Source organism: Micropterus salmoides, unplaced genomic scaffold (assembly GCF_014851395.1).
Source record: "Micropterus salmoides isolate LMB-PRFRI ecotype aquatic unplaced genomic scaffold, ASM1485139v1 Ms_hic_scaffold_14, whole genome shotgun sequence".
NCBI classification, from domain to species: domain Eukaryota; kingdom Metazoa; phylum Chordata; class Actinopteri; order Centrarchiformes; family Centrarchidae; genus Micropterus; species Micropterus salmoides.
The window spans coordinates 17,590,821-17,615,277 of record NW_024040485.1 but is presented as its reverse complement, the minus strand read 5'-3'; the positions used below and the strand labels follow the sequence as shown (position 1 = coordinate 17,615,277).

At 41.0% G+C, this 24,457-nt stretch overlaps 1 protein-coding gene across 3 annotated transcripts in view; it reads right to left on the bottom strand.

The window, feature by feature from the left end:
* Positions 1-24,372, bottom strand: part of LOC119902144 (collagen alpha-4(IV) chain-like) — a 25,431-nt gene extending 1,059 nt beyond the window's left edge. Inside the window, exons 1-46 of one of the 3 annotated variants that reach the window (XM_038718114.1) lie at positions 24,302-24,372; positions 23,932-24,027; positions 23,310-23,352; positions 20,205-20,276; positions 19,666-19,800; positions 19,412-19,456; positions 18,460-18,576; positions 17,963-18,028; positions 17,782-17,817; positions 17,551-17,613; positions 17,341-17,376; positions 17,187-17,228; positions 16,973-17,056; positions 16,701-16,745; positions 16,552-16,623; positions 16,418-16,462; positions 15,645-15,698; positions 15,167-15,230; positions 14,707-14,811; positions 14,005-14,166; positions 13,824-13,832; positions 13,628-13,717; positions 12,529-12,680; positions 12,341-12,410; positions 12,002-12,108; positions 11,747-11,930; positions 11,567-11,638; positions 10,576-10,683; positions 10,160-10,378; positions 9,865-10,029; positions 9,566-9,733; positions 9,055-9,198; positions 8,058-8,168; positions 7,736-7,914; positions 7,380-7,443; positions 7,050-7,124; positions 6,086-6,193; positions 5,702-5,809; positions 5,441-5,512; positions 5,018-5,146; positions 3,306-3,413; positions 1,599-1,751; positions 1,417-1,524; positions 1,052-1,189; positions 521-637; positions 104-292 (exon numbers count right to left, since the gene is read on the bottom strand). In XM_038718114.1, the coding sequence (XP_038574042.1) occupies positions 104-292; positions 521-637; positions 1,052-1,189; positions 1,417-1,524; positions 1,599-1,751; positions 3,306-3,413; positions 5,018-5,146; positions 5,441-5,512; positions 5,702-5,809; positions 6,086-6,193; positions 7,050-7,124; positions 7,380-7,443; positions 7,736-7,914; positions 8,058-8,168; positions 9,055-9,198; positions 9,566-9,733; positions 9,865-10,029; positions 10,160-10,378; positions 10,576-10,683; positions 11,567-11,638; positions 11,747-11,930; positions 12,002-12,108; positions 12,341-12,410; positions 12,529-12,680; positions 13,628-13,717; positions 13,824-13,832; positions 14,005-14,166; positions 14,707-14,811; positions 15,167-15,230; positions 15,645-15,698; positions 16,418-16,462; positions 16,552-16,623; positions 16,701-16,745; positions 16,973-17,056; positions 17,187-17,228; positions 17,341-17,376; positions 17,551-17,613; positions 17,782-17,817; positions 17,963-18,028; positions 18,460-18,576; positions 19,412-19,456; positions 19,666-19,800; positions 20,205-20,276; positions 23,310-23,352; positions 23,932-23,975 (4,477 nt within the window). In that variant the 5' untranslated portion in view covers positions 23,976-24,027; positions 24,302-24,372. Of the gene's footprint in view, positions 1-103; positions 293-520; positions 638-1,051; positions 1,190-1,416; positions 1,525-1,598; positions 1,752-3,305; positions 3,414-5,017; positions 5,147-5,440; positions 5,513-5,701; positions 5,810-6,085; positions 6,194-7,049; positions 7,125-7,379; positions 7,444-7,735; positions 7,915-8,057; positions 8,169-9,054; positions 9,199-9,565; positions 9,734-9,864; positions 10,030-10,159; positions 10,379-10,575; positions 10,684-11,566; positions 11,639-11,746; positions 11,931-12,001; positions 12,109-12,340; positions 12,411-12,528; positions 12,681-13,627; positions 13,718-13,823; positions 13,833-14,004; positions 14,167-14,706; positions 14,812-15,166; positions 15,231-15,644; positions 15,699-16,417; positions 16,463-16,551; positions 16,624-16,700; positions 16,746-16,972; positions 17,057-17,186; positions 17,229-17,340; positions 17,377-17,550; positions 17,614-17,781; positions 17,818-17,962; positions 18,029-18,459; positions 18,577-19,411; positions 19,457-19,665; positions 19,801-20,204; positions 20,277-20,941; positions 21,080-23,309; positions 23,353-23,931; positions 24,051-24,301 lie in introns of those variants that run through there. The other 2 variants (XM_038718115.1, XM_038718116.1) reach the window with 2 other exon arrangements.
* Between the last annotated feature and the right edge of the window lie 85 nt (positions 24,373-24,457).

Sequence of the window (24,457 nt, the reverse complement as noted above, 5' to 3'; positions counted from 1 at the left end):
GAAAGTAAAAGAGAAACAGGAAGAGGGTTTTTTTTGGCAACCCTATACACACACAGACTTATTTTAAGACACCAACAAAGTATAATTTTATGCAGACCCTTACCCAGATCTTGAGTGTGAGACTTCTCTTGTCCCTCCAAGTAGACCAGACTGTAGCCCACCCAAAGCTGACTGCTGCCTTCAGGACACCGTGGTACCTGAACTGCCTGGCTATGGATAACCAAAAGGAAGCTTGACCTCAATGCCGCCCTGTGGCCTTGCTCACCTGGATCCCCTGGTGGACCTGGGATACCTGGTGGATCGAGGGGTTGAACAAGTAGCATTTTGGGTGACAGGGAGGGAAGATAACAGTTAGTAGAGATGAAATTAGCTATCAATTGGAGGATGTCAATCACTTCATCTGTAGCCTTGAGTGAATGGCCAAAACGTTATCCAGACCTTTCTACATAAACTCAGTGTCTCGTTTAAGGAGACTGTAACGCTTCTGGCAGGGATTAAGATTGTGAATCTAATTATTCACCCTGAGGTCCAGTGAATCCTCGCTGACCCACATCTCCTGGATCTCCTAAAGGACCATCAAGACCATGAGGACCTGGTACACCAGGGAGGCCCACAGACCCTATAGGACCTTTCTCTCCTGGAACACAAAGATACAAACAAACAAGGACAAATACACTGCTCAAAAAATTAAGGGAACACTTATATCACACATCAGATCTAGAAAAATGCAAAACTAGAGAACAGTCAGTCAGGAAGGATAGAGGAGAGAGCAATTGTCTGTGGCCACCACCTGCATAACCATTCCCTTTTTAGGGGTTATCTTGCTGTTACATCTCCAGGGCACCTGTTCACTTTCATTTGCACAAAAACAAGTGACACTGATTCACAATTGCTTATGCTTCCTAACTAGACAGATTGATCTCCCTGAAATTGAATTGACACGATGTTTATACTGAGATGATTAAGTGTTCCTTTATTTTTTCATGCTGAACATAAAAAATTAATTAATTCAGGCACAGATATAGACAAAGAATATAGTACACATGCTTGCCTTTATGTCCTGGAAAACCAGGAGGACCCACATCACCAGGGAATCCAACAGATCCTGGGTAACCTTGTGGTCCTGGAAGTCCACGGGGAGCCAACACTAGGTGTCCACTGATGGAATCACCAGGAGCACCTTTGACACCTTAAAAAATAAATAAATACATTGATGTACTGTAGTAATACCACAACATTTCAGCAGTGTGAAAGTGAAACAAAAAACGGTGAGGTTTTCGGCTTTAGTCACCAGAGACCTGCCTCCCTCTCCCCACGTCACTTTCTACTATGAATAGTCCATTAAAGCCAAAATACAAAAAAGATTCAAATAAAATAAGAATACCGGGCATATCTCTTAGCTACGGTGTCACTCACCTGCATCTCCCGCTGAGCCTGTTACTCCCTTGCGGCCCCAAGGCCCAGGGACACCTTTCCGACCTTTGGGTCCTAGAGGACCCCCGGGACCAGCAGGACCTCTCTCACCTGTCAGTGCAGCAACATTTAGAGTAAGTAAATACTGTAAATACTAATGGCAGCGGCCTTGCACTCTAATGTACCTTTTGGTCCTGTAAAGCCTGGGTAATTCTGAGATCCAGGAGGCCCGGGGAGGCCCTTAACCCCCTTATGACCTGGTAACCCAGGAAGGCCAACTGGGCCTGGATCTCCTTTGAAAATGTTGCTGACTGGAAGGCCTGGTTCCCCAACAGGACCTGAAAAACCAAACACAAAATGAAAGTTGTGGACTGATGGAAATGTTCATGGAGTTGAACATAAACAAACAGATTAACATACATAGTAGTTGTAGTAGTATACTTTATTGTCCGCGAAAGGAAATTTGTTTTGGACTGCATGGTTGCTGCATGTACATAGAAATATACAATATACAAGTATAAAAAGTATAAAAAGAGGAAAGACAATTAATTTACAAATTTAAAATTAATAAGATAGACTGTTATTCAACATACGTGTAGACACAGGAACAAAATAATTTTTATACCAGTTTAGTTTGCACAGTGGAACTCTATATCTTCTGCCGGAGGGGAGCAATTCATACTGAGAGTGCAGAAAGTGAGTTTGGTCCCCCACAATTTTCTGCACCTGATTTAAAGTGCTATTCTCAAATAACTGTTGGAGATTCAAAGATTCCTCATTTCCAACTGTTTTAAGTGCTGTCAACACCAGATGTGACAATTTGGATTTTAGCTGTATAGATAGGTTCCCAAACCATATTGTAACACCATACTTAACAATACTTTCTAAAACAGCCTTGTAGAACAGCATCATAATTTTCTTATTCACCCCATAAAAACTTAATCTACGTAAAAAATATAGTCTCTGGTGCAGCCATGTGCAAACCCATTCCGTGTGAGTTTTCCAAATAAGTGAGCTGTCTATATAAACACCCAGATACTTGTAAGTCTGCGTCTGGGTGATGTTTTGGTCATGTATGACCACTTGATGATGGTCCCCAATACCTTTTGGATCGAATATGATCTCCGCTGTTTTCTTTATATTTATTATTAAATCATTTTTATCACACCACTCAACAAACTGACTTATTTCTGGCAGGTATACATCTCTAATATTATTGTCTTCATCGAGAAGACTTAAGATGGCTGTGTCGTCTGAATATTTAAAAATATAGTTTTTTGAATGCTTACTTGAACATTCATTTGTAAATAAAGTAAAAAGAATTGGAGAACTGACACAGCCTTGTGGGACACCTGTGCTAGTCTTTCTTTGTTGTGAAAGACAATTGTTTACTTTAACGCACTGAATTCTGTCAGTTAAAAAAGATGAGTACCACTTTATGATAGCTTGGTTTACACTCAACTGCTCCATCTTTGAGATTAACAAGGGTGTTTGAATGGTGTTAAAGGCCGAACTAAAATCGATAAAAAGTAAATGAGCATAGGCTTTGTGATTCTCTAAATGCTTCAGAATTAGGTGCATAATGCTAATAATAGCATCTTCAGTTCCCCTCCCCTGCCTATAGGCAAACTGTAAAGGATCTATCCTCTGCTTTTAACATTGACACAATACACTTTTCAAAACATTTCATAATCACAGACGTTAACGCGATCGGTCTAAAATCATTATTTACTACGGGCCTGGCTACCGGTATGATTACAGCCCTTTTCCAGAGGCTAGGAACAGTACCAGTGTCCAGAGATTGTTGAAATATAGGAAGCCATACTGGAGTCAGTTCATCAGCAAAAAATTTTAAGATGTAGGCTGAAGGCTAAGAAAATGTACACACGCACCTGGAGGTCCTGGAGGTCCTTCATATCCTACATCTCCATAGGGTCCTGGTAAAGGCACAGAGCATTCTTTGCCAGGGTAACCAGGTTCGCCTGGGAGGCCTGGAAGACCTGAGGAAAGAAATACAGAAAGTTGTATACCTTTTTTCAGACTACATACTGTAATGAATGGAACAGTGTTATTGAAAAACAGCAAGTGACTGTAACAGACTATCGCATGGTAAGAAATCACTATATCACTGTGGATGTACACTGGGGGTGCTGTGATAACAGAAAATGAGCTAAATTGTATGTTTTCTGAATTGAACACCTGTGTAAGACAAACTGTATTCACTCACTCACTCATCGTCAAATGCTGATCCTGTGTACAGAGTCGTGGGGAGGCCAATCCCAGCGGGCAAAAGGCGGGGAACACCCTGGACAGGTCGCCAATCCACCACAGGGCCACACATATACAAACAACCACTCACAGTCACACCTAAGGGCAATTTAGAGCCGCCAATTAACCTAGCCTGCATGTCTTGGGATGGTGGGAGGAAGCCGGAGCCCCCATAGAGAACACACGCAGACAAAGGAAGAACACAAACTGTATTTCTGCCTGAAAATCTGCATCAACTAGCTGGCCCCCATCTTCACACAGATCTTCAACAGTTCATTACATCCTGCAACACCTCGGCTCTCCAGGGACATATGCAAGGATCCTGTTTGTTGACTTCAGCTCGGCGTTCAACACCATCATCCAGGACATCGTCAGCACCAAACTCACCCATCTCACTGTGCCAGCCTCCACCTGTCAGAGTATTAGCACTGGCGCCCCCCAGGGGTGTGTGCTCTCCCCCCTCCTCTTCTCCCTCTACACCAACGACTGCACCTCAGGAGACCCATCTGTCAAACTCCTGAAGTTCGCTGACGACACAACGGTCATCGGCCTCATCCGGGACGGTGACGAGTCGGCCTACAGACGGGAGGTTGATCAGCTGGCTCTCTGGTGCGGTCAGAACAACCTCGAGATTAACATGCTCAAAACTGTGGAGATGATCGTGGACTTCAGGAGGAGCCCCCCCCACCCTGCCCCCCATCATCATACTCAACAGCCCTGTGTCTGCTGTGGAATCCTTCAGGTTTCTGGGATCCACTATATCCCAGGACCTAAAGTGGGAACCCAACAATGACTCAATCATTAAGAAGGCCCAGCAGAGGTTGTACTTCCTTCACCAGCTCAGGAAGCTCAACCTGCCACCAAAAAGGACAGGAGCAGACTACAACGGACAGTGAGGACTGCAGAAAAAATAATTGGTGCCAACCTGCCCTCTATTCAGGACTTACATTTCCAGAGTTAGGAAACGAGCAGGAAACATCACTGCAGATCCATCTCACCCTGGACATCAAATCCACCTCAGACATGTACATAATAATGGTAATAATAATAATTAACTCCTGCATCCTTTGCACTCTGCTTATTGCACTATTGTCTCAATCTGTCTACTTTGTTTTTGTTTATATTGTGTATATATATATATGAGTTCTCTATACTTTGGCCTGTCTTTGATTGTATTACTGTATGATTGTGTTATTATATAATTGAATAAGTAAGCACATTGTGAGCATTGTACGATCCAGAGTCAAATTCCTTATATGTATACACATACTTGGCAATAAAGCTGATTCTGAAATTAAACCAGTAGATGCACCATTGATAATAATAGATATAATACCTGTGTCGCCAGGTGGGCCCCTCTGTCCTTTATCCCCAGGAAAAGTGGCTCCTGAAGGCCCTCCCTGGCCCTTGAGACCTTTTACTCCTGGAAAACCATCTGGTCCTGGAGGGCCAGGGATACCTATGCCTTGAAGTAATAAATTAGTACATTTAAGTGACAGAGTAAAATATCATAACATATTATGCTCTGATGTGTCCTAAACAAATAAATAAAATTACACTAATTAATTTACAACACTAACTCCAAGACTTCAGCTGAAATTAACCTTTCTGTTTAAGGCAATTAGGCCAGTACAGACATATTTACTATATAAACAAACATCTTATACCAACAGACACACCCTAAAAGACATGAAAATTAATTTGCTTTTGATTACTAAACTATATTGAAAATTATGATAAACTGCGGTACCCCTCTTACCGCTTGCTCCTTCCATTCCTTTTGTCCCTCTAAGCCCATTCAGTCCATCCAGGCCTGGTTCCCCAGGGGGCCCTAACAAAAAATTACAATACAACATAATTTTGTTGGGTGTCTTCAGCATTCAAGAGCATTTCCCTTTAGTACATTATCCAGATTTCTTTGCTGCATGTTTTCCTTTTCTCCATGTATCCTCTGAAATTTTATTTACTCACACTTAACAATGCCTGTCTAATAATAGGAGAAATAACATTATGTTAATACCTGGAGGGCCATATGGGCCAGGTGGGCCTGGTGGTCCCAGACCTCCATGATGACCTGGAAGACCTGGAAGACCTGGACGACCTGATGTGCCACGAGGCCCAGGGAAACCTGTAGACAGACACATAAAAGAGTTCAAACCAACATTTATAAGCACAATATTCAAATTACTTGATTTATTTATTGATATTACTGGAGAACAAATGGTCCTGGTTACTGGCACAATGTAGCTTACACTTTACTTTTTTTCTCTCTGATAAACAATTGTGTGACATCTCAGGATAGGGTGCATGATCTGATTCTTTTCCTGAATCTGACCATAAGTTAGCATTCCAACATTCAAAAGGTGAAGATCAGCAAGGTTAATTTTTTTTCACTGGAAATCACCTGGTTCTCCTCGTCTTCCTGGTTCCCCAGGAATGCCCAGTTGTCCAGGCTGTCCTGACCTTCCCCGGGGTCCTGGGTCACCTGGATCTCCTGGACTCCCTCTGGGTGCTTGAGGAATAATTTTGTGGATATAAATCTAGTAATATATCCACTTACTGTATATAGTCTAGGACACTGATAAACGTCTTTCAAGACAAGTTTAATTAAGAGACGTTTTAAGGAGGAGGTATTATGCTCATTTTCAGGTTCAGGTTTATTTAGGGGTTGTACCAGAACAGGTTTACATGGTTTAATTTTCAAAAAACACCATACTTTTCTCATATTGCACATTGCTGCAGCTCCTCTTTTCACCCTATGTGTTGTACGCTCCGCTCTTGAGCTACAGAGTGATGCATCTTACTTGTACAAAATCTTTGTTGGGACTTGCACATGCGCAGTTCCAAGGTAAGAACTACTAGCCAATCAGAAGCAGAGAAGGGCGGGTCGTAAGAAACAAGGTAGTGTGATCCAAAATCAAATCCACTTCAGACTGCGACCGTAACCTAGCAGATGGTATAAGTTACTCAAGTTCACAGCCACACAACATCATTGTTCCACTACAAAAATCACCATATTTCTGCTCAATTGTACATAAAAATTGGCCAAACAATTTGAATGTTTGCTTTAAAAAAAATTCTGTTGCTGGCCTCTGTCTGGCCACGCAATGATGCAGTGAATAGTGAGGATTCTCTCTGACCAATCAGCAGTCTGTCACATTTTCATATTACATTTTAGTATCCCTCAGCTCCCTTGTAACCTGGATGGAGGTGAGGTAATTGACTTTTTCACTTTGCAAACCTGTTACATGCACAAAAAAGATATATAACTCAATAAAGGAGAGTGGAAAAGCCAAAAAGCATAATACCACCTCTTTAAGTATTTTCTATGCAGCTCCTCTGTTCAGTGTGGTATTTTCTTAACTCACCACTTGGTCCATCCTCCCCTGGCAATCCTTTAGGTCCAGGTAGACCAGGTTGTCCATAAGACTGTCCTGGCTCACCTGGAACAGATATGGGCAGGTTCCATCAGGTTCAGTCTAATTGAATGACAGGTGTGAAATCCTGTGATATTGGGATTTTTTATTTTACATAATTAACTGCATTTGCATCATATTGTTTTGATAAACCTCACAACATTATATATGATCCAATCTGCTATGGATTCACATCCTGTTGTATAGGATTTTTATCAATGACATGAAAGTTGGGACCTCAAAATCAGCTAAACCACATTATCTCTCTCTCTTTTGACTCACCCTTGGGCCCAGGAAATCCCGGCAACCCTGGGATACCCGAATGTCCCCTAGGCCCTGGATCTCCCTTTAACAGACATCAACATATTCAAACTATTTGACATCACTTCTGAGACTGACATATAATAAATGATGTACAGTAAAGCCACTAATAAATGTATTCAAGGGTAGATGATAACATAAGCAATATATTACTAGCCGTGCCATGCGGTAGTCCTCACTAAAGATGACAGACATGTCCTGGCACAAAGTGGCTGTGCATTACAGTGGAATGATATGCTGCTGGTGCACTATGGGACTGAAGTTGCAGCTATTTCAGTGTATGTGCTTGTCTACTGGACAAATTTAAAAATTAGTACCGGATCTCCACGCTGTCCAAGATATCCTCTTGGACCAGGGAAACCTTTGATTCCAGGGTATCCAGGAGGTCCTGGTATTGCTGCCCTGCCTGGAGCACCGGTGCTGCCTTTAAACCCAGGCGGACCAGGCCATCCATCAGCCCCTGAATCACCTGGCACTCCCCTTGAGCCCTTTAAGCCTGTAGATGACCAAACAAAACAAAAATGATGTAGTCCTATAATGTTTATCACAATCTATAGTATGTAGTGAAGTGACTGGGAATTTTAAAAAACAAATATCTTGTTTAAAAAAGATGCACAAGTTAAGTGAGAGTTCCATTGCCTGCAGGTCCTTGTAGTCCTGGTTGCCCCATCCTTCCTGTAAGTCCTTCTGGGCCTTTTGTTATATTCACGTAATGAAGTGGTCCTGGTAATCCTGGTGGACCACGTGAACCTGGATTGAGTTGAGATGAAATGCATGCCAGTCTGATTCATAAAGTAAACTGAAAGTACAATGCAATAACCTAAATAAAAGAGAAAACACACTGGCTAATCTCTCTGCCTTCCTATTTCATCCTTATCCAGTGTTACACAGACTCCTGGGTGATTTATGATTTAAGGCATTAATATTTAATGAATAGAATGTTACAACAAATCCTCCTAAAATGTCCATACAAAAGGTACTGTATGTCTTTTGCTATGCTTGTCAGGTCAATCTGGAGTTTTTTAGAAAATATTGGGACCCAGAGGGTAATAAATAAAACCTTTGAAATTAAAATATATACTGTATATCCAAGAAGGCAGCCAGTAAGATGTAGAACATGAAAGTAGTTTTTTCTGGCGAAGATCACTGCTGCTACCAAACCAGTTTGGGTTCGCGCTAGCTTTACGTCACGGGGATCAGTATACCATTTACATGATGTGGCTCGATAATTGAACTCAACTTAAGTGTTCTTGCCTGCAAGATGGTTTGTCTAGTTTTTATTATACTGTCGGTAGGTGGTAATAGGTGGTAAATGTATTTGCAAATCTGATGTTTGTTAAGTAGAAGCACAGGGAATGCTGATGAGTGTTGATTGTTAATTGCATTTGTAGCTAGTTCACTTTTGGTCACAAATGTGGTAAAATAATTGAATAATAAAGCTATAAACAGTAGTTGCATAGGCTTTTAGCTACATGATGTTATGGGCTTATGATGGCTTAAAACTGTTGTTTAAAAAGGATGTACAATGATAATGTACAATAAAGCCAAGAGTTCTGACAGCCTAAAACACTAGGCCACTGTGCCTGGCAAGACTGAGTATAGCTATCAGATACATGGTATGTATACAGAGACTTACCTTTATTACCAGAGAGTCCTGGGTCTCCTGTGTCACCTGGGCGACCATTAAACCCCCTCTCTCCCTGTTTACCTCTGGGTCCCGGAGGGCCAGGATGACCTGGTAAACCTTGGACCCCAAGCCTGCCAGGGTATCCTCTTTCACCTAGATGAATTTAAAAGAAAGTCATATTTCTATCAAGACAGACTAGTTCACAATTAATACAATTTACATGAACCCTGTAATTGGTCAGTGACATAACCCCCGCATCTTGGAGTCTAAAGCTGGAGGTGGTGGGATCTAGAGGTAGTGTGTTCAGAGGAACAAGTGAAGCTGATTGAGACAATAAAAGTATGCTGACTGCCAACCAGCTGCTGTGTGTGAATGAAATTGGGGATTAAGTCATATGATTAACTGACTAGATGGTGTTGCACCTTTCACATTCTATACTGAAAAGATTTTACATGATCTTAAATGGGAAAAAAAAACACCTTTCATAAACATTTCTCATCAAAACAGGCCAGTTGGTCACCTTTCTGTCCTTGCCAGCCATCTATCCCAGGATCTCCTGAGGGACCACTGGTGCCTCTTGGTCCAGTTGGGCCTGGCAAACCGGGAGGGCCAAGGATACCTTGTGGACCCAACTGTCCATGACCAGGTAGACCTTCATCTCCCTTAAAACCCTTTTGACCAATGTTGCCTATGCAATATTATAAAATGAAATGAGAAAATATGTTCATGGAGGGTTGGATGGTGGCTTCACAATAAAATATTCACGAATATACTGGATATCCATCTTCTTTTTTTTTTTTACAGCTGCTGTGTGCTCACCTGGTACTCCCCTCAGTCCAGGGTTTCCTGGAAGTCCTGGAGGGCCTGTAGGTCCATACAGGTCACACACAGTGCAGGGTGGGCCTGGGGAACCAGTGGCTCCAGGGTCACCATTGACTCCTGGCTCTCCTTTAAAACCCGGTGGTCCAGGCTGGCCCTGTATTCCTGTAATTCCAAGTCACCGATGGTCAACTAATTCCAATGTACAGTAAAGAATAGGAAGTTCAATATAAATTGAAGAAATCTGGTTGTTGAGTGTTTTGTTTGTGTTCAACTAAATATAAATGAAACTTACCTGGAGACCCTGGGTATCCAGGAATGCCACGGGGTCCGTTAGTCCCCACAGCCCCAGGGCGGCCAGGTGGGCCAGTAGCACCTGGCCTGGCAGAGAAGACATCTCCTGGGGTACCCTTCCAGCCTGGGGGTCCTGGTAACCCAGGAGCGCCTACAGGGCCATCCAGGCTAATTCCCCTGGGACCAGGGTCACCTGGATCCCCATTTAAACCTCGAGGTCCTTTTACAAACAAGAGAGACCTATAAGCACACAAACAACCCTCCCAACTGTATAATTTATTAATTACTGACTGACCATTGTCCTGCAGTGTGGATGCTTGATGATACACAAGCTTGAATCTGGGCCCTCCAATTCAGAAAGATCTTATGCATGATTTGCATAATTTTAGTTTAATAACATTTGAGTTTAGACATTACCTGGCAGGCTGATCCCTCCAATTTCAACGTCATCTCCTTTCATGCCTTTCTGGCCTGGGTATCCTGGAGCTCCTGGGAGACCCTGTCTTCCTGGCTCACCTGGAATCCCTAAAAGGGGCCAAAGAAAAATTTAAGTCGACTTGCAACATGGACTGACAGTCTTTCAAGAGTCTTAAAACCATGTTTTTCTCTTGACACTTGGCTTAATATGTCCAACCAATTCTATGATCAAATTTTGAGCTAATAATTTCCAAATACATCACTTGTAATATTATCTGTATGGCCCACTCTATCTAACTCTGAAAACGATAGAAGACAGTAGATAGCAGTGAGATGTAACTATTCGCCGAAAAGTCAGATAGAGACGGGATTTAGACTGTCCACCAATGTAGCAATCACCGTTGACTAAAAGATGTCATTTTTTTTACAGTGCCCAGACGCAGTGATGTCAAGATATCATCACACTGCCTACCTCTACCTACTGCTGCAGCTCGCAGCCGTATGGTGTCCACACAGACCCAGTTACTGCCAGCCCTATCTTTCTACGTTGAGTTTGCCTTGGATGAATACAATACAATAAAGCATTCTTAACAAATTAAGGGATTACGTCCATAGAAACGGTAGAGGGCGTTTAATTTGAAATGGATGCAGGAGGTGTTGAGTGAAATATTTATAAATTTTTTCATGTCTATGACAAACACTACAGATATAGTCATTGAAACTGGTGTGAAAGGTATAATGTTAATGTAATGTTTGTCCATATGACTATCAACAGATCATTTTCACTGTCTACTTTTGCTGAGAACTGTGCGTCACACAGAGAAAATAGTTGAGATGCAGACTCTCTAGTTAAAGTGTCACTGCAGCCATGCGTGAGCAACGTGGCTTACTGCTTTAACCTGTAAACATTGGTGCCGAAAGGAAAAGCAAGAGATTCTGTGACACACACGCGCTGCTCACACAGGCTTTGTGGCCCAAGCATAAGACTTACCTGGCTCACCCGATTCACCCTTAGGACCAGGTGATCCAATTGCATCTTCATGACAGCATACCTCAGTTTCACCTGGTAACACAAATTCAACATTTCTGAGAACATGACATTGATGGCTCAATGTGTGAAGGGGTATATTAACACCAACTGAGAATCTCTGAATTCAACCCAGTCTCTGACCTAGAGGGCCTGGTCGCCCAGGAATTCCAGGGGGGCCAGGATGTCCCTGATCTCCTTTTGGTCCAGGTAGCCCCTTAGGGCCTGGGAAATCAGGACCATGGGGCCCTACAAGCCCTGGAAACCCTTTGGGTCCTGCAGCACCAGGCTCACCTTTGAGACCAGGTAATCCAGCATATCCAGCACCCTGCAAAAACATTACCTGATATTATAACTCCAGTTTAAATAACCTGGTATGATTGAAATGTATAAACTCACAGGTGGTCCTGGGTCTCCAGCAGGGCCAGGGGGGCCATCACGTCCTGGCCTGCCTGTTACCCCAGGAGGACCAGAATGTCCAGGTACTCCTTGGTTACCCTTGGCACCTTCAAAAACAAAAACAAACTGTAGACGTTAGACTATCAAGTTAAAAAACCCTTGATATTGTGATGTAGAAAACAGAGAACTTGGTTTTCTTATTTGGCAAAAAGCACAAAGCTAACAACAAACAAATCCAACTTACTTTTAAACTTTTTTATTTCTATCTACTGTTGTACTTAACTGACTGTAGTGTTGAACATTAACAAAAAATCAATAAAATATTTGTTTGGTGCTCACCTTTAACATCTGTCACATAGTCACCTTTTTGACCCTTCTGTCCATTTAAACCAGGACTTCCTTGAAGGCCCTACAAGAAAACACAAAGCCAAATACAAAACTGTGTTTCTGTGGCTATCACAAAAAACAGCCTTTTAAACATGTTTAAGAAAATTGTATGCATATAGTTTCAGTCCTGCTATCCTTACTTGTGGTCCTCTTGGGCCCTCATCTCCTTTCAGTCCTGGGTCTCCCTTAACTCCTTGAGTTCCAGGAAATCCTGGAGGTCCTGTATAACCAGTTGGACCAGGGGGCCCTATGCTTCCCCGATCAGACAGACAATGACATTCCCCAGGACAGCCTGTAAGACACACAGATGGCAAAAACTTATGACTATGATGCAGCAAGTTTGTATACTGTACAACTACTCACCCACCCACACACGCTGATAAAATGATACTATAGTGTCGTGAAATTTGTATATTCCCGGTGGGGGATGGAGCAAATAATTGAGTTACAACAAACCGTTGTCTTTTGAAGAATTTATTAATAAAAAAGAATAAACAGAGAAGACAATTTGGCACCCCAGATGGGATGGACGCATGATCTGGACTCTGATGAAATGCGGAGGCCAACTTAGATAGTGGATTCCTCCCTGTGAGTGAGAAGATGCATTCAACTGAGCCCTGGTCATCGCTCCGGTCCTGGATAAATACTTACACAGTGAGAAATTAGTAGATAATTGAGTTAAAAGATAAAGAGAGTGAGATTGAACAGAGTGAAGGAAGTATCTTGAATCTCGTACCTAAAGATTTGCAGAACCTCTATCCACTTGTAAACATACAAGTGGGTCCAGAGTGAGAGTGAATCTCCAGACGAATGGAGAGGTACATGCGCGAGAGTAGTATGGGCAGTGTAGGCATGATGAGGACATCCAATGCCAATACTGCTCTCGCTTATGTACCACTCCATACTTCCAGCAGAGTTTGGTGCAGCTGGCCACTCCCACAGGACGTGGTGTGCCAAATAGGATTTCAAATGAGCCCATATGTTTCTCCCTCCTGTGCACATGTGAAAAAGTACTAGTGGAAGTGCTTTTCACCCATGAGAGTCCTGTCTCATCGCAACACTTTGCTGGGCCGGACGTTAGTGACTGTCCTAGGACACGGAACCTCTGGTCCAGCTGATTTGTGTTAATATAGCACATCACACATTTGTTCCAGTAATTCCCAGAGGTCAGTAGGCACATAGAAGAAAACAGTCTCTGCTTGTAAGACCAACTAATGCATACAAACAGTCCCGCATCACCTTTGATTCCTTTGAGTCCTTTGTATCCAGGAGATCCTTTGAGGCCTGGATCTCCAGGGTTCCCTGGGTTTCCAGGCTCACAGTAGTAATCTGTGGATCAACCAGCCATAAATATCAGCCAACAAGTTAAAAAAGCTATAAAAAGTTGACAAAAATATTAGTGCACTTTTGTCATTCAAAGTCTTTGAGAACTCACCTCCACATCCTGATTCAATCACACACAGACAAACACCCAGACACAAGCCAGAAGGTAAGTCCACATTCAAATGAGCATGCGCAAAAACGTTTACAATTATTCAAACAATGAATATTTGCGAGATTAACTAACACATATAAGAATCTTTTTTGTGTTTAATATGATGGAAAGGATAATATACCTGGAGGACCTGGGAGGCCTGTGACACCTTTAGGTCCGGGGGGTCCTTTAGTTCCCTTTAGTCCTGGAAACGGAACGCTTTCAAAGTAATTGTACCTTCCTGGCTCTCCCTTATAGCCCTTGGGACCGGGGGGCCCTCGTGGACCAGGCAGACCTGGCTCCTCTAGGAAGGAACAAAAAAACGAAAACACAGACCTTTGAGGTTAAAGAGACCCAGATCCTGGGTCAGTGCCTAGTAGTCCTACAGCCGGGAATGTAGTTGAGAGTTTGATAGCACCATACTTTAATCTGCAACAGCACCACATCTGTCATGAATGTTTGTCAGGTTGAAGGAAAGTGACTAAGAGAGAAAAGTAGAAATTGTTGCTGGAGACAGGTGAGCATCGAAAGTAACTCCTGGAAGTAATGTGCCAGGGACTCTGAAACTGGTATTTTCCCTCCATGGAGCGAATAGCGTTTGTGTTTTCCTTGCTTTAATTCCAATTAAAGTCTGCTTGGGTTCTCATTTGCGTTTGAAACTTTGTGGCAATAATAAACTGCTGATGAGAACTATGATTGCCAATATAAGTGGTGGGTGGAGGTGGAGGACAGGGCAGAGGAATAGATTAAATCCTGACCAGAGTCAACGACATCCTCATTGATATACAGTATATAAAAAGTCAGGAGTAACCTGAAAGACCAGAGACAAAGACTGAACTCTCACCTGGGATTATTAACCCTGGTGGGCCAGGAGGTCCATGCATGCCCATTAACCCAGGATCACCTGGGAGTCCAGCCAATCCAGGATGCCCATGGTCACCTTTAGCACCTGGTACATAGACATGAGTTAGTTGATTACTAACTTAACAGGAGGGTTTAAGAATTTTAGGCATCAATTTACAAGAAAAACTGTTTCAGACATTTTGGTGAAAATATGACATACCAAAAACACTGCAGCTGCAGGAGTGGTTGAGACGTTTCTGTAGTTCATACATTTTAACATATTGATGCTATTTTAAAGTATACTTAAATCACCCCGCTTGAGTGTAATTCTAGTTCCAGGTCAGCACATGCCTAAAATATCTGCCTAGGTAAGTATTTCAAGCATATTTCAAATAAAAACTGTATAGTGGCAACATGTAGCCCAACCAGTGAGGAGAGTGTATTCACTGCAAAGGTCTCACCTCTGGCATCACTTCCATTGTGAAAGTTCACAGGACCGGGGAGACCTGGATCTCCTGGGTAACCCTGTTGGATGTAAAGATGAAATGGAAACAAGGAAGATGGAAACCAGTCAGGAATTTAAAAATGTTATTTATGTATGTATTTTTTCTGAGGATGAGAAGAGTGATCAAGGATTACTGGTCTTGTACCACAGAACAACCACCAGAGAGCAGCAGAGGAAAGATTGTTTTTCTTCACTTTTTACTATATTTGAAGAACTTAATTGTAAGGGGAAGACAGGTGTCACAAAGATGCCAGCAATCATTTCTCCTTCTGGAGTATGTAGCTTCATGTCATCATTATCAAACTTCACGTTTTCCTCCCAGTAGCACTATAAGCTTTCAATATAGTAGCCCACTTTTACAGAAAACTGGCTTGTTAGTAAAAATTTTGTTCAAATTGTGATGCAGATTCCTTTGATGTTTATGCAAAGCTCACCTTTGGTCCAATTCTTCCAATGAGACCTGGAAGTCCTCTCTCCCCAAGGAAACCCTGAAAATATATATATAAAAAAAATAAAACTTATAAAAACAATTTTTTAAGCAGCTTTGTATTATTACAATGTGGATATCTGCAAATGAACAATGGTTAACATCCCAGCGCTTCCTGGCAGAGAGCTGCCTGTGCCAGGGACAACTGGTGGTGCCTCTGCGGTAAATATGCACCAATGGAAACAGACGTCAAATCACAAACATTGCTGTGTGTTTCACCAAAGCTTTGGACAACATATGGACTGGGGAGTGCTTAAGACATACCTCAGGATCCCAAAAAGATACTGGAAAAGGCAACCAAAGCAAGCAGGGTAGAACAGTAAGTGCAATATTGTCAATGTTTTGTTAAAAACATGGCAACGTCAAAGTGTGAAATATACTGGCAGTGTTACCAGAATTTAGGCTAATGTTAGTAGCTCTGATTGGCTGGATGGAGTTGGGGAAGTTTAGGAGTGGGAGTGGCCTTAGAAGGCAATGGGCCCAGTGCATTCTGGTTTTCTACCTTTTGAGCAAAAGAGAATACCACAGCCCTTTTAACTCTTTTTTCTGGTCATGTAGTACCAATTTTTTTACCAATATTTTAACTGCATAGACAGCCGTTATATTAAAATATCATCTTTCCAACAGTGAACAATCCCTTTAATCATGTTGTAGGTGGCGGGTGGCAAGTTGTAGTGGATAAGACACAAGCATCAGTTAAATGAGTAAATGTAGGTATACCTCAAGTCCTGGCAGTCCATCTCTACCAGGAAATCCTGGAAGACCCTAGAGATGGAAATAATGGGTTGAATATTGCACGTGTGTATGCATGTGAATGACTAAAAGCATGATGCAGTCAGATCAAAGTCACCTACCCGAGCACCAGGAAAACCAGGGATTCCTTGTTCTCCTTTAATTTCTTGATTGTAGCAGTCTCCTCTACCACCCTGATAAATACAATAAATCAAATACCGTTTAATTTCTCTCAGACATACTGTATGCTAACATACAGGATAAAACTCACGCTTATGCCCTTTGGTCCACATGGTCCAGGAAGACCGCGGTCTCCCTGAGAAGCAGAAAAGAGAAACAAGATGACAGCATGGAGAAGGTCTGATTTGCAACTTTTAAATTAGAATGCACTGCAACACAATGATGCTGTATGGATTGATTTAAATTAATTGGATGGCACAGAAACATTAAATACATGAATCAAGTTGGATTTATCTTACAGCTCTATGTAGTAGTTTAAAATCAGCAGCCTTTTATTAACACAAAAGAAAGCTTTGCCTTCACCTTGTAACCTTTGTGTGGAAGGACATCTGGAGGAAATTCTATGACTTCTTCTGGTCCTTGTGGGCCAGGTAGGCCTTGTTCACCCTGGTATATGGAATTAAAGGAGTGAAGATGTTTGCTGGGGTTGTAAATTGAATGCATCAATATTTATGCACACACACAGACACAGCACAAAACCAGTGCATAGCTGTCAAAGGCCAAAATGGTTTCTTACATCGTCACCTTTATCGCCTGCCAGTGATCCTCCAGGGTTGCCCTACACAACAGCCACAAGTTTAGTATGGTTTTGTGTTTGTCTGGATGTGTATGTGTGTATGCACGCAAGGATTTTCTTTTAACAACATGCACTGGCAAAGATTTTGACTCACTGGTAGTCCTCTCACACCTTTAGGTCCTTCCAAGCCCTAAATGGAATCACACAGAAACATTTTCACATTTAATATTTCTTCTTTTATTATAGATCACAAATATTACTAAGTGGTCTAAAATATTTGGGCACATTATACGTGTACAGAAATATATGTCTTAATAATAACCCATACAAAGAATCTATATAAAAAAAGTTCCAACATTTTCACCTCAAGTCCAGGAAAGCCACGAGGGCCAGTGTGGCCCTTAGGCCCAATGTCTCCTTGTCTTCCCTGAGTTTAAAGAAATCACACAATGAATAATAATAATAATAATATAAGAATAAGAATAAGATTAAACATGAAATTGAGTCAATTTAAGAACAAGCATGGAGTGGAAGATTTAACACACTTAATCCCTGCTTCATTTATTAGCATAATATACAACAACAGGAAACATACCGGTAGACCATGTTTCCCATCTCTACCACGGTCCCCCTGTAAGATAAAATGAAACAAAGATGAGAATTGAAGATGAGGATATTTACACATAACTATGAAACTGCTCAAAGACAAATGGGTTTTGACATAGGAGAAGGCCAGTCAGTCTTAATCTGAGCTTCTCTAGACTAGGGGAATTTACAGGAAGTCCTGGAAGGGCAGCACCATACAGAGGTTCTCCTTTAATTCCTTTAGGTCCAGGTGATCCCTGACAAGAAGAGACAGGAAATGTGTTTATATTTATACTGTTTCTATTGTTCCATTCATTAGAGCTCCACACTAATGAATTTCACTACATGCTGCACTGTGTATCATTGTGTATGTGATGAATAAAACTTGATTTGATTTAATAGTTAATGAAATTTAAAGACCAGATACAGTATTTTACATATATATATATACACGTTTTGTTTTATATTGTATAACTGGTGGTAGGAGGTAGGACACTCAGTCCTCTCGTGTACATGTCCAACCACCACACAAACCTTCATAACATTACTTATCTCTGCGATATTTGATTGTCACACTATCCTGCATTGCCACTGAATGCAGGCACTGGCGATAAATCCTGTGCTGCAGAACCCCTAGGTTTCTTCAAAAGGCTACAGAATATAATATCACAACGGGAGTTCTACTCACCGGCGGCCCATGGAGACCATCTAAACCAGAAATACCAGGGACTCCTGGTCGACCCCTTGTCCCATTACAGCCATCCACTCCTGGCAATCCAGGCTCTCCACCTGCTCCAGGGTGGCCCTGAACAATATAGTACAGTTATGGTGGTATAATTGCATAGCAGAGGAAGTCAAAATTATGACCTGCCTGATAATTAATGTTAAAAATGTTTATATAGTGGTTAAGATGAGCAACTTTTATTAGATTTTTATTAAACACAAACACTTGGAGTGAGGAGTTGCTTTACACATAGAAGGAAACCAGGACCCATATAGTCTCTAATATTGTAACTGTAAATGTATGGACCGGTCAGTTACAGGGTGTTTTATGTCTTACTTTATTATCAAGGATAGGTTCTATATTCTTTGTGGGAGATTGTGGAAAATTAAGCAAGTATGTCAACTCAACATTGAGCTGTACAAGGTTTGGGAAGTACAATCCCCTCAGAATAGGGCGACACAATTATTAAAAAAATATTATTAATATCGCAATTGCCAAGTGCAATATCCAAAAACACAGGAGCTGAAATTTTTTTGATGAAGGTAAAATGTGTGAAAAACAGTATTAGAATGAAGTGTTTACAAATTGTCTATATAAAACATGTTTGTTTGGTATAGACTCCAACAGACGTCACATGATTGTGATTGTAATGGGGGGGGGGGGGGGGGGGGGGGTTCAGTGAAAATGACAATTATGATACAAAAATGGTCATTCCCACTAATAGTGAATCATAACACAAAACGTAACATCAGTCAAAATAATTGCAATGTTTATTGATTTTTCTTTTTTTTCACCATATCATGCAGCCCTACCTCAGTGTGTTACTCACCTCTAAGGGATTATGGTTGTTAGTGTGAGCTGTATGTGTATTTTTCTGATTTGTAGATAACAATAACAACAACAGTGGTTTACTCACTGATGAGCCATCATTACCAGGAAATCCAGGAGCACCGGTATTGCCCTGAATTAAAAAAAAATAAAGGCACCATGCATTCATTACAGGGTTAGATTGCAATATTCACTTATTTTTTTCTGTATCACGGGCAATACACTATTTTGAAAAAGTTTAATACTGTAGTCTTATTGCGATGATTAGCTGTGCTTTCTGTCTGTTTCTATCTTAGACACAATGCACAAACACACAACATGCACATGAACATGCATACTAACACGGCTTCCTTTGGGCCCCTGTGGCCCATGTGATCCCTCTGCTCCCCTCGTGCCTTTCTCTCCAGGTGGCCCTTCACGTCCCCTTGGGCCCATTGGTCCCCGGGAGCCTTGCTGGCCTGGCTTCCCTGGGGCACCCTATAAAAATAAAATACTGCTCTCGTGAGTGACACGTAGCATAGGATAAAGAACACTTTTTCCCTTAAGGAACATTAAGTTATCTATGCCTTGTATACACCTCTGGACACTGTACCTGGATGGTTGAATAACTGTTGCACTGTACAAATGTGTTTTATTGGAAAAAAACTATTAGGTACTATAAGTTGATGTGACAGATACTGTACCTATTAGGTACAATGTCATGTAATAATCTCTGGTTCTTACTTTTCAAATCACATTTTTGTTTCATCCATAATTGAGATGGGGCACAGCTGAATTTCTTTTAACTGAATATTACCCAATATTCTAAATATCATCTTTACTATTGGGAGAGTAATTAAGGATAACTTGCCAATACATAAGAACATGAAAAGAGTTCATACCTGTGCACCTTTGGCAGGAAGACACTGACATACAGAGCAGTCTCTACCTTCACATGGGCCCTCAATCCCCCCCTGAAACAACAAACAGAGACAAACCATATGCCATATGCAGTAAGACTGATCAATACTACATTTGAGAGAGGGGTGGAGACTGGCTAAGGCTGTGTCCAAGAGGACAGAGGACATCAGCAGGCAGGGTGGGGTTTGGGCATACTGGAGTATTTTACAGCTTTGAGAATAAGCCTTGAGAATTAACACATGCCCCTGTGGAAACTGGACAGTCCTGATTAGAAAGCTTTAAACAAATCAGTGTTCTCACACAAACTAATAAGTAATGAGCGCTATGACCTTGAGGAGAAAGTTCACAGCGCTTCATCATGCTCAAAGCATCCACACCTGGAGTACGAGTTCTGGAGTCGACACCTCCAGAGGCCGAGTATTACTAATTAAGTACAGTGCAGAGATGTGTATGATGTTTTCTCAAAGTATACTAAATATTTGGATGAGTTTTTGCTGGTGAAATTGATGTGTTCTATCGCACATCCACTTTTTCTTTTAGTCCAAACAAACATTCATGTCTCGCAGCAGAAAATACAGTTGGCTATGTCCAGTCCAGCTTCAACACACTTTAGGACTTTGGCAAACCCTTGAGGTAACAGTGTTTAATATCACTGCCATATCAGGTCGACGTTATTGACTTTTGAAGTTATAATGTGTAAGAATAATACTAATGTTACCCTCCAGCAGTCAAGTTCATACTCCAAGATAGAAGATAATAGCATATCAGGTCATATCCGCTGCTAACTGCTGTGAACTCTTTAGCTCAGGCAGCCCTGTAGCTAACTTAGCAGTCCTATTTTCTGACAAGTTACCAGAACCGGAGCCGGGACCGAACACAGCCCAACAATAAAGGTTAGACAGACGACAGGGGAAATGATTTACAGCAGCCCCGAACAGGACTGGGTTCAGGCGAGGTGTCAAGCAGGAGAAGAGCAAGAGGGAACTAACCAAGATAGTTTTGGTGAGTTTTATTTTTTGTAGTCTGTTGTTTTACGATCAGTTGATAAGGCAATTACTTCAGCAGAAGAGATAACTTAAACCTGAATTCAGGTGTGCAGTTGTATTTTTCAGTTTAGTCAGGAACATTGGTATTTCTTGGCATTTTGTGTATTTATTTCTTAGACAAAAAGGCTAATAGTAGCTTGCACCGTACACTGTGGTGTCGGCCTGGGCACTACACACTGTTTGGTCTGCACACACACGTCCTCAGCCGCCCACCTTCGCGGTAGAGTCTGTTATGATTGGCTGTCACCTGAAGTTATGCCCCTTTCAGCAGAGTCAATCCCTTCTGCACATGCGCATACTTATTCCCGGTCTAGACCGTACTCTCTGTGATATTATTCAAAGAAGCCCAACATCCAACATGCTCGTTGCGCAGACACATGTGACACTGCACATGAATAAAATAAAAATGAATCATGAAAAAAATCATGATTTACCCACTGTTACATATCCATAGTTGTTTTTCCTAATGACAGACAGGTGACTTCATGAACAAACAAAAATAATTAATTTTAGCGTTGTGTTTTGATTTTCAGGCATGTTAATGATCATTGACACTGAATATACTGGTAGCCACGCCCCTACCCCCCTCCTGTTGGTCTCTAACATAAATTTTAGCTTGCTTGCTGAGAATATGTATGTTGACAGCTAATGTATATATCTAAGCATTCAGTTATTTCTAGTATCCAGCTAACAGTGTTCCGCAACTAGATACACACAAAAAAAACAACAGTACCAATATTATCAGCCTTTTTTTTTTTTCAAAATACAAATATTTGTGATCATTATTCAAATAAATATGATTGTTTGTGTGTTTGTTTTAAAGAATTTTAACCCTGATATATAATGAGCAGGACATTTTGCAGTTAAAAAATTAACTCATTGCTCTTTGTGTACAAACTTTGTAATACTGACACTGATTCTAAATTACTTAAATGTGTATTTTTGGCATTTATATATTGCAATTTCTTGTTAATTATCAGCTGACACAGGACATATAAACCAATACTGATATACGCAATAAACCTACTTGGCCAATTTATCAGCCAGGCCAATGTTTCGGTCTAGCTGATTACCATAAGAACACCAAGCAGTCCTTTACACTGTGCAGGCAAAAGTTACATGGCGACAAATACTAGAAACACGTAGGGAGAAACACGTAGAGTTTCCAGTTGCATCAAGTACATCAAGGAATTTCTCTGAGAAATATTTTGTAGCAAGTCTGGCTGTGTACACAAATAGGAGCACACTCATGTATAGAACTAGCCAGTCAGTGTGCATTGAGGATTGTTGATGGATTGTTGTTTATGACAGGCCTAAACTACATTCCTGGCTACTGTAGCAGCAACAGTGTTTACAAAAATGAAGTTTTAATTAAACTTTACAAGATAAATTAAAAGTTGAAACCACTGCATGTGCCATAGAAGTGTTGATTTAACTCTATAGTAAATTTTGATCTACAGTTTGTGTTAGTGAACTGCACTGAGGGGTTAAAATAATAGCCTTCTTAGTGCACTGATGTATTGGGTTGGCATTAGCTTGTAGTGTACACTTACTGTAATAAAATGGCAACTCAGGGTATATTTGTAAAGTGGATATAATATTTTTCTCAATATGTACGAAATATTGGAAACATCTGAAACATTGTAAATCTCAACTCATGTTTATGTCAGGACTATTTTACTGCTTAGCAGATGCATGTGCTTCAGAGTACTTTGTAAAGCATGTTTATTCTATTGAGGTGCTTTCCACTAAATAGTTTAAACATAGTCTTAAATCTGTTCTTGTTTTGAATGATCTGCAGTTTATTCAAAACAAAATCTAGAACAAAGAGAACATTGATTGCTGTTTTTGTCTGCTGCATTTTACAATGCCCATGCTTAATGGTTATTTTCAGAAATATACTGTTTGATCAAACTGTATGATTTTATTGCCAGTATATTGTGCAATAAAACTTTATTGAAATTTTTAATTACAAGGTTTTTAGATTTTAAGGTTGTCATAGTAGTGAAATAAGGTTTAAATTCAAATGAATTCACTTACTGCATTGAGCTGCTGCACCAAGATGACCAAGACAAGGATCCACCTGCGAATGTAACAGTGGTAATAAATTAACTGCTTCCTTTACACAACCATAAATGACTGTCAAACACACATAACACACATAAACTGTGTGATAAAAATCTGACAATTCAACTTGCTAAATTATTAATGAATTTGCCTAGAGTATGAAAGCAACAAGAATGTTGTCCAAACTCTCTTCACACTGCAGGTGATACCACAGTCTGAGTGAGTGCAACTGTTGTCGTGTGTTGCAGTGTAGTGGAGGTCAGTTTTTATACAAAGTCTACATATTGGAATGCAAGTATGTAGATGTGTTGAATATCTGAGTAAACAGGCAAGAAGTGTGTTTGTCTTCAGGTAAATAGATTTACAAAGTAGGGGATGCGAATCCAACCAAACGTTATGTGACATAGGCTATCTCATACATGTTTCCGGTTCATCATGGCTCAGTACAACAGTATTCTTTTGTAATTTTTTCTATACCCAATCATATATTTTGTTCTGATAAAATGTCCAGATCATTTTGTTTGATACAAGATCAGAATTTAAAAATTGAAAAGATACACTGATCTACATTTTCTGATGTTGCAGTGAGACTCACCTGAGGGGGCAAAGGGTCACTTTAACAAAAACTGAGGATCCCATCTTTCATCTCATCAGGCTGGTTACAGGTGAATGTTGGCCTCAGTGCTGCCCCCTGTGGCGGATAAAATGGAGGCATGAAACATCTACTAAGACCTTAGACACCTCTGAGCCATAGCAATGAGGGGATTATGTGACAGTAAAGAATGGCTTCATTTGAGATTAAATGTAGTACATGCCATTGTCATTTAAAAATTTAAATATGCAACTGACAAAGAAATTCCCTGTGCTGTACTCTCACATAGGTAATCTCGGTAGGCAAAGTTTACTCTCCATGTAGTCTATAGATAGCAGTCCATCGTGCACAGTAAACAAGTTTCACAACTCACCCAAATTCAGAAGCTGAAGTGAATCTTCACGAACGCTTCAGTGCATCCCAAGCCGATTCAAACTAATCTCCTGCCTCTGTATTAGTACAAACCAAACAGAGTAACTGCCACCGTTTGTTAAGTATTGAGAAAATGGAATGAGATGGGAGGAGAAGG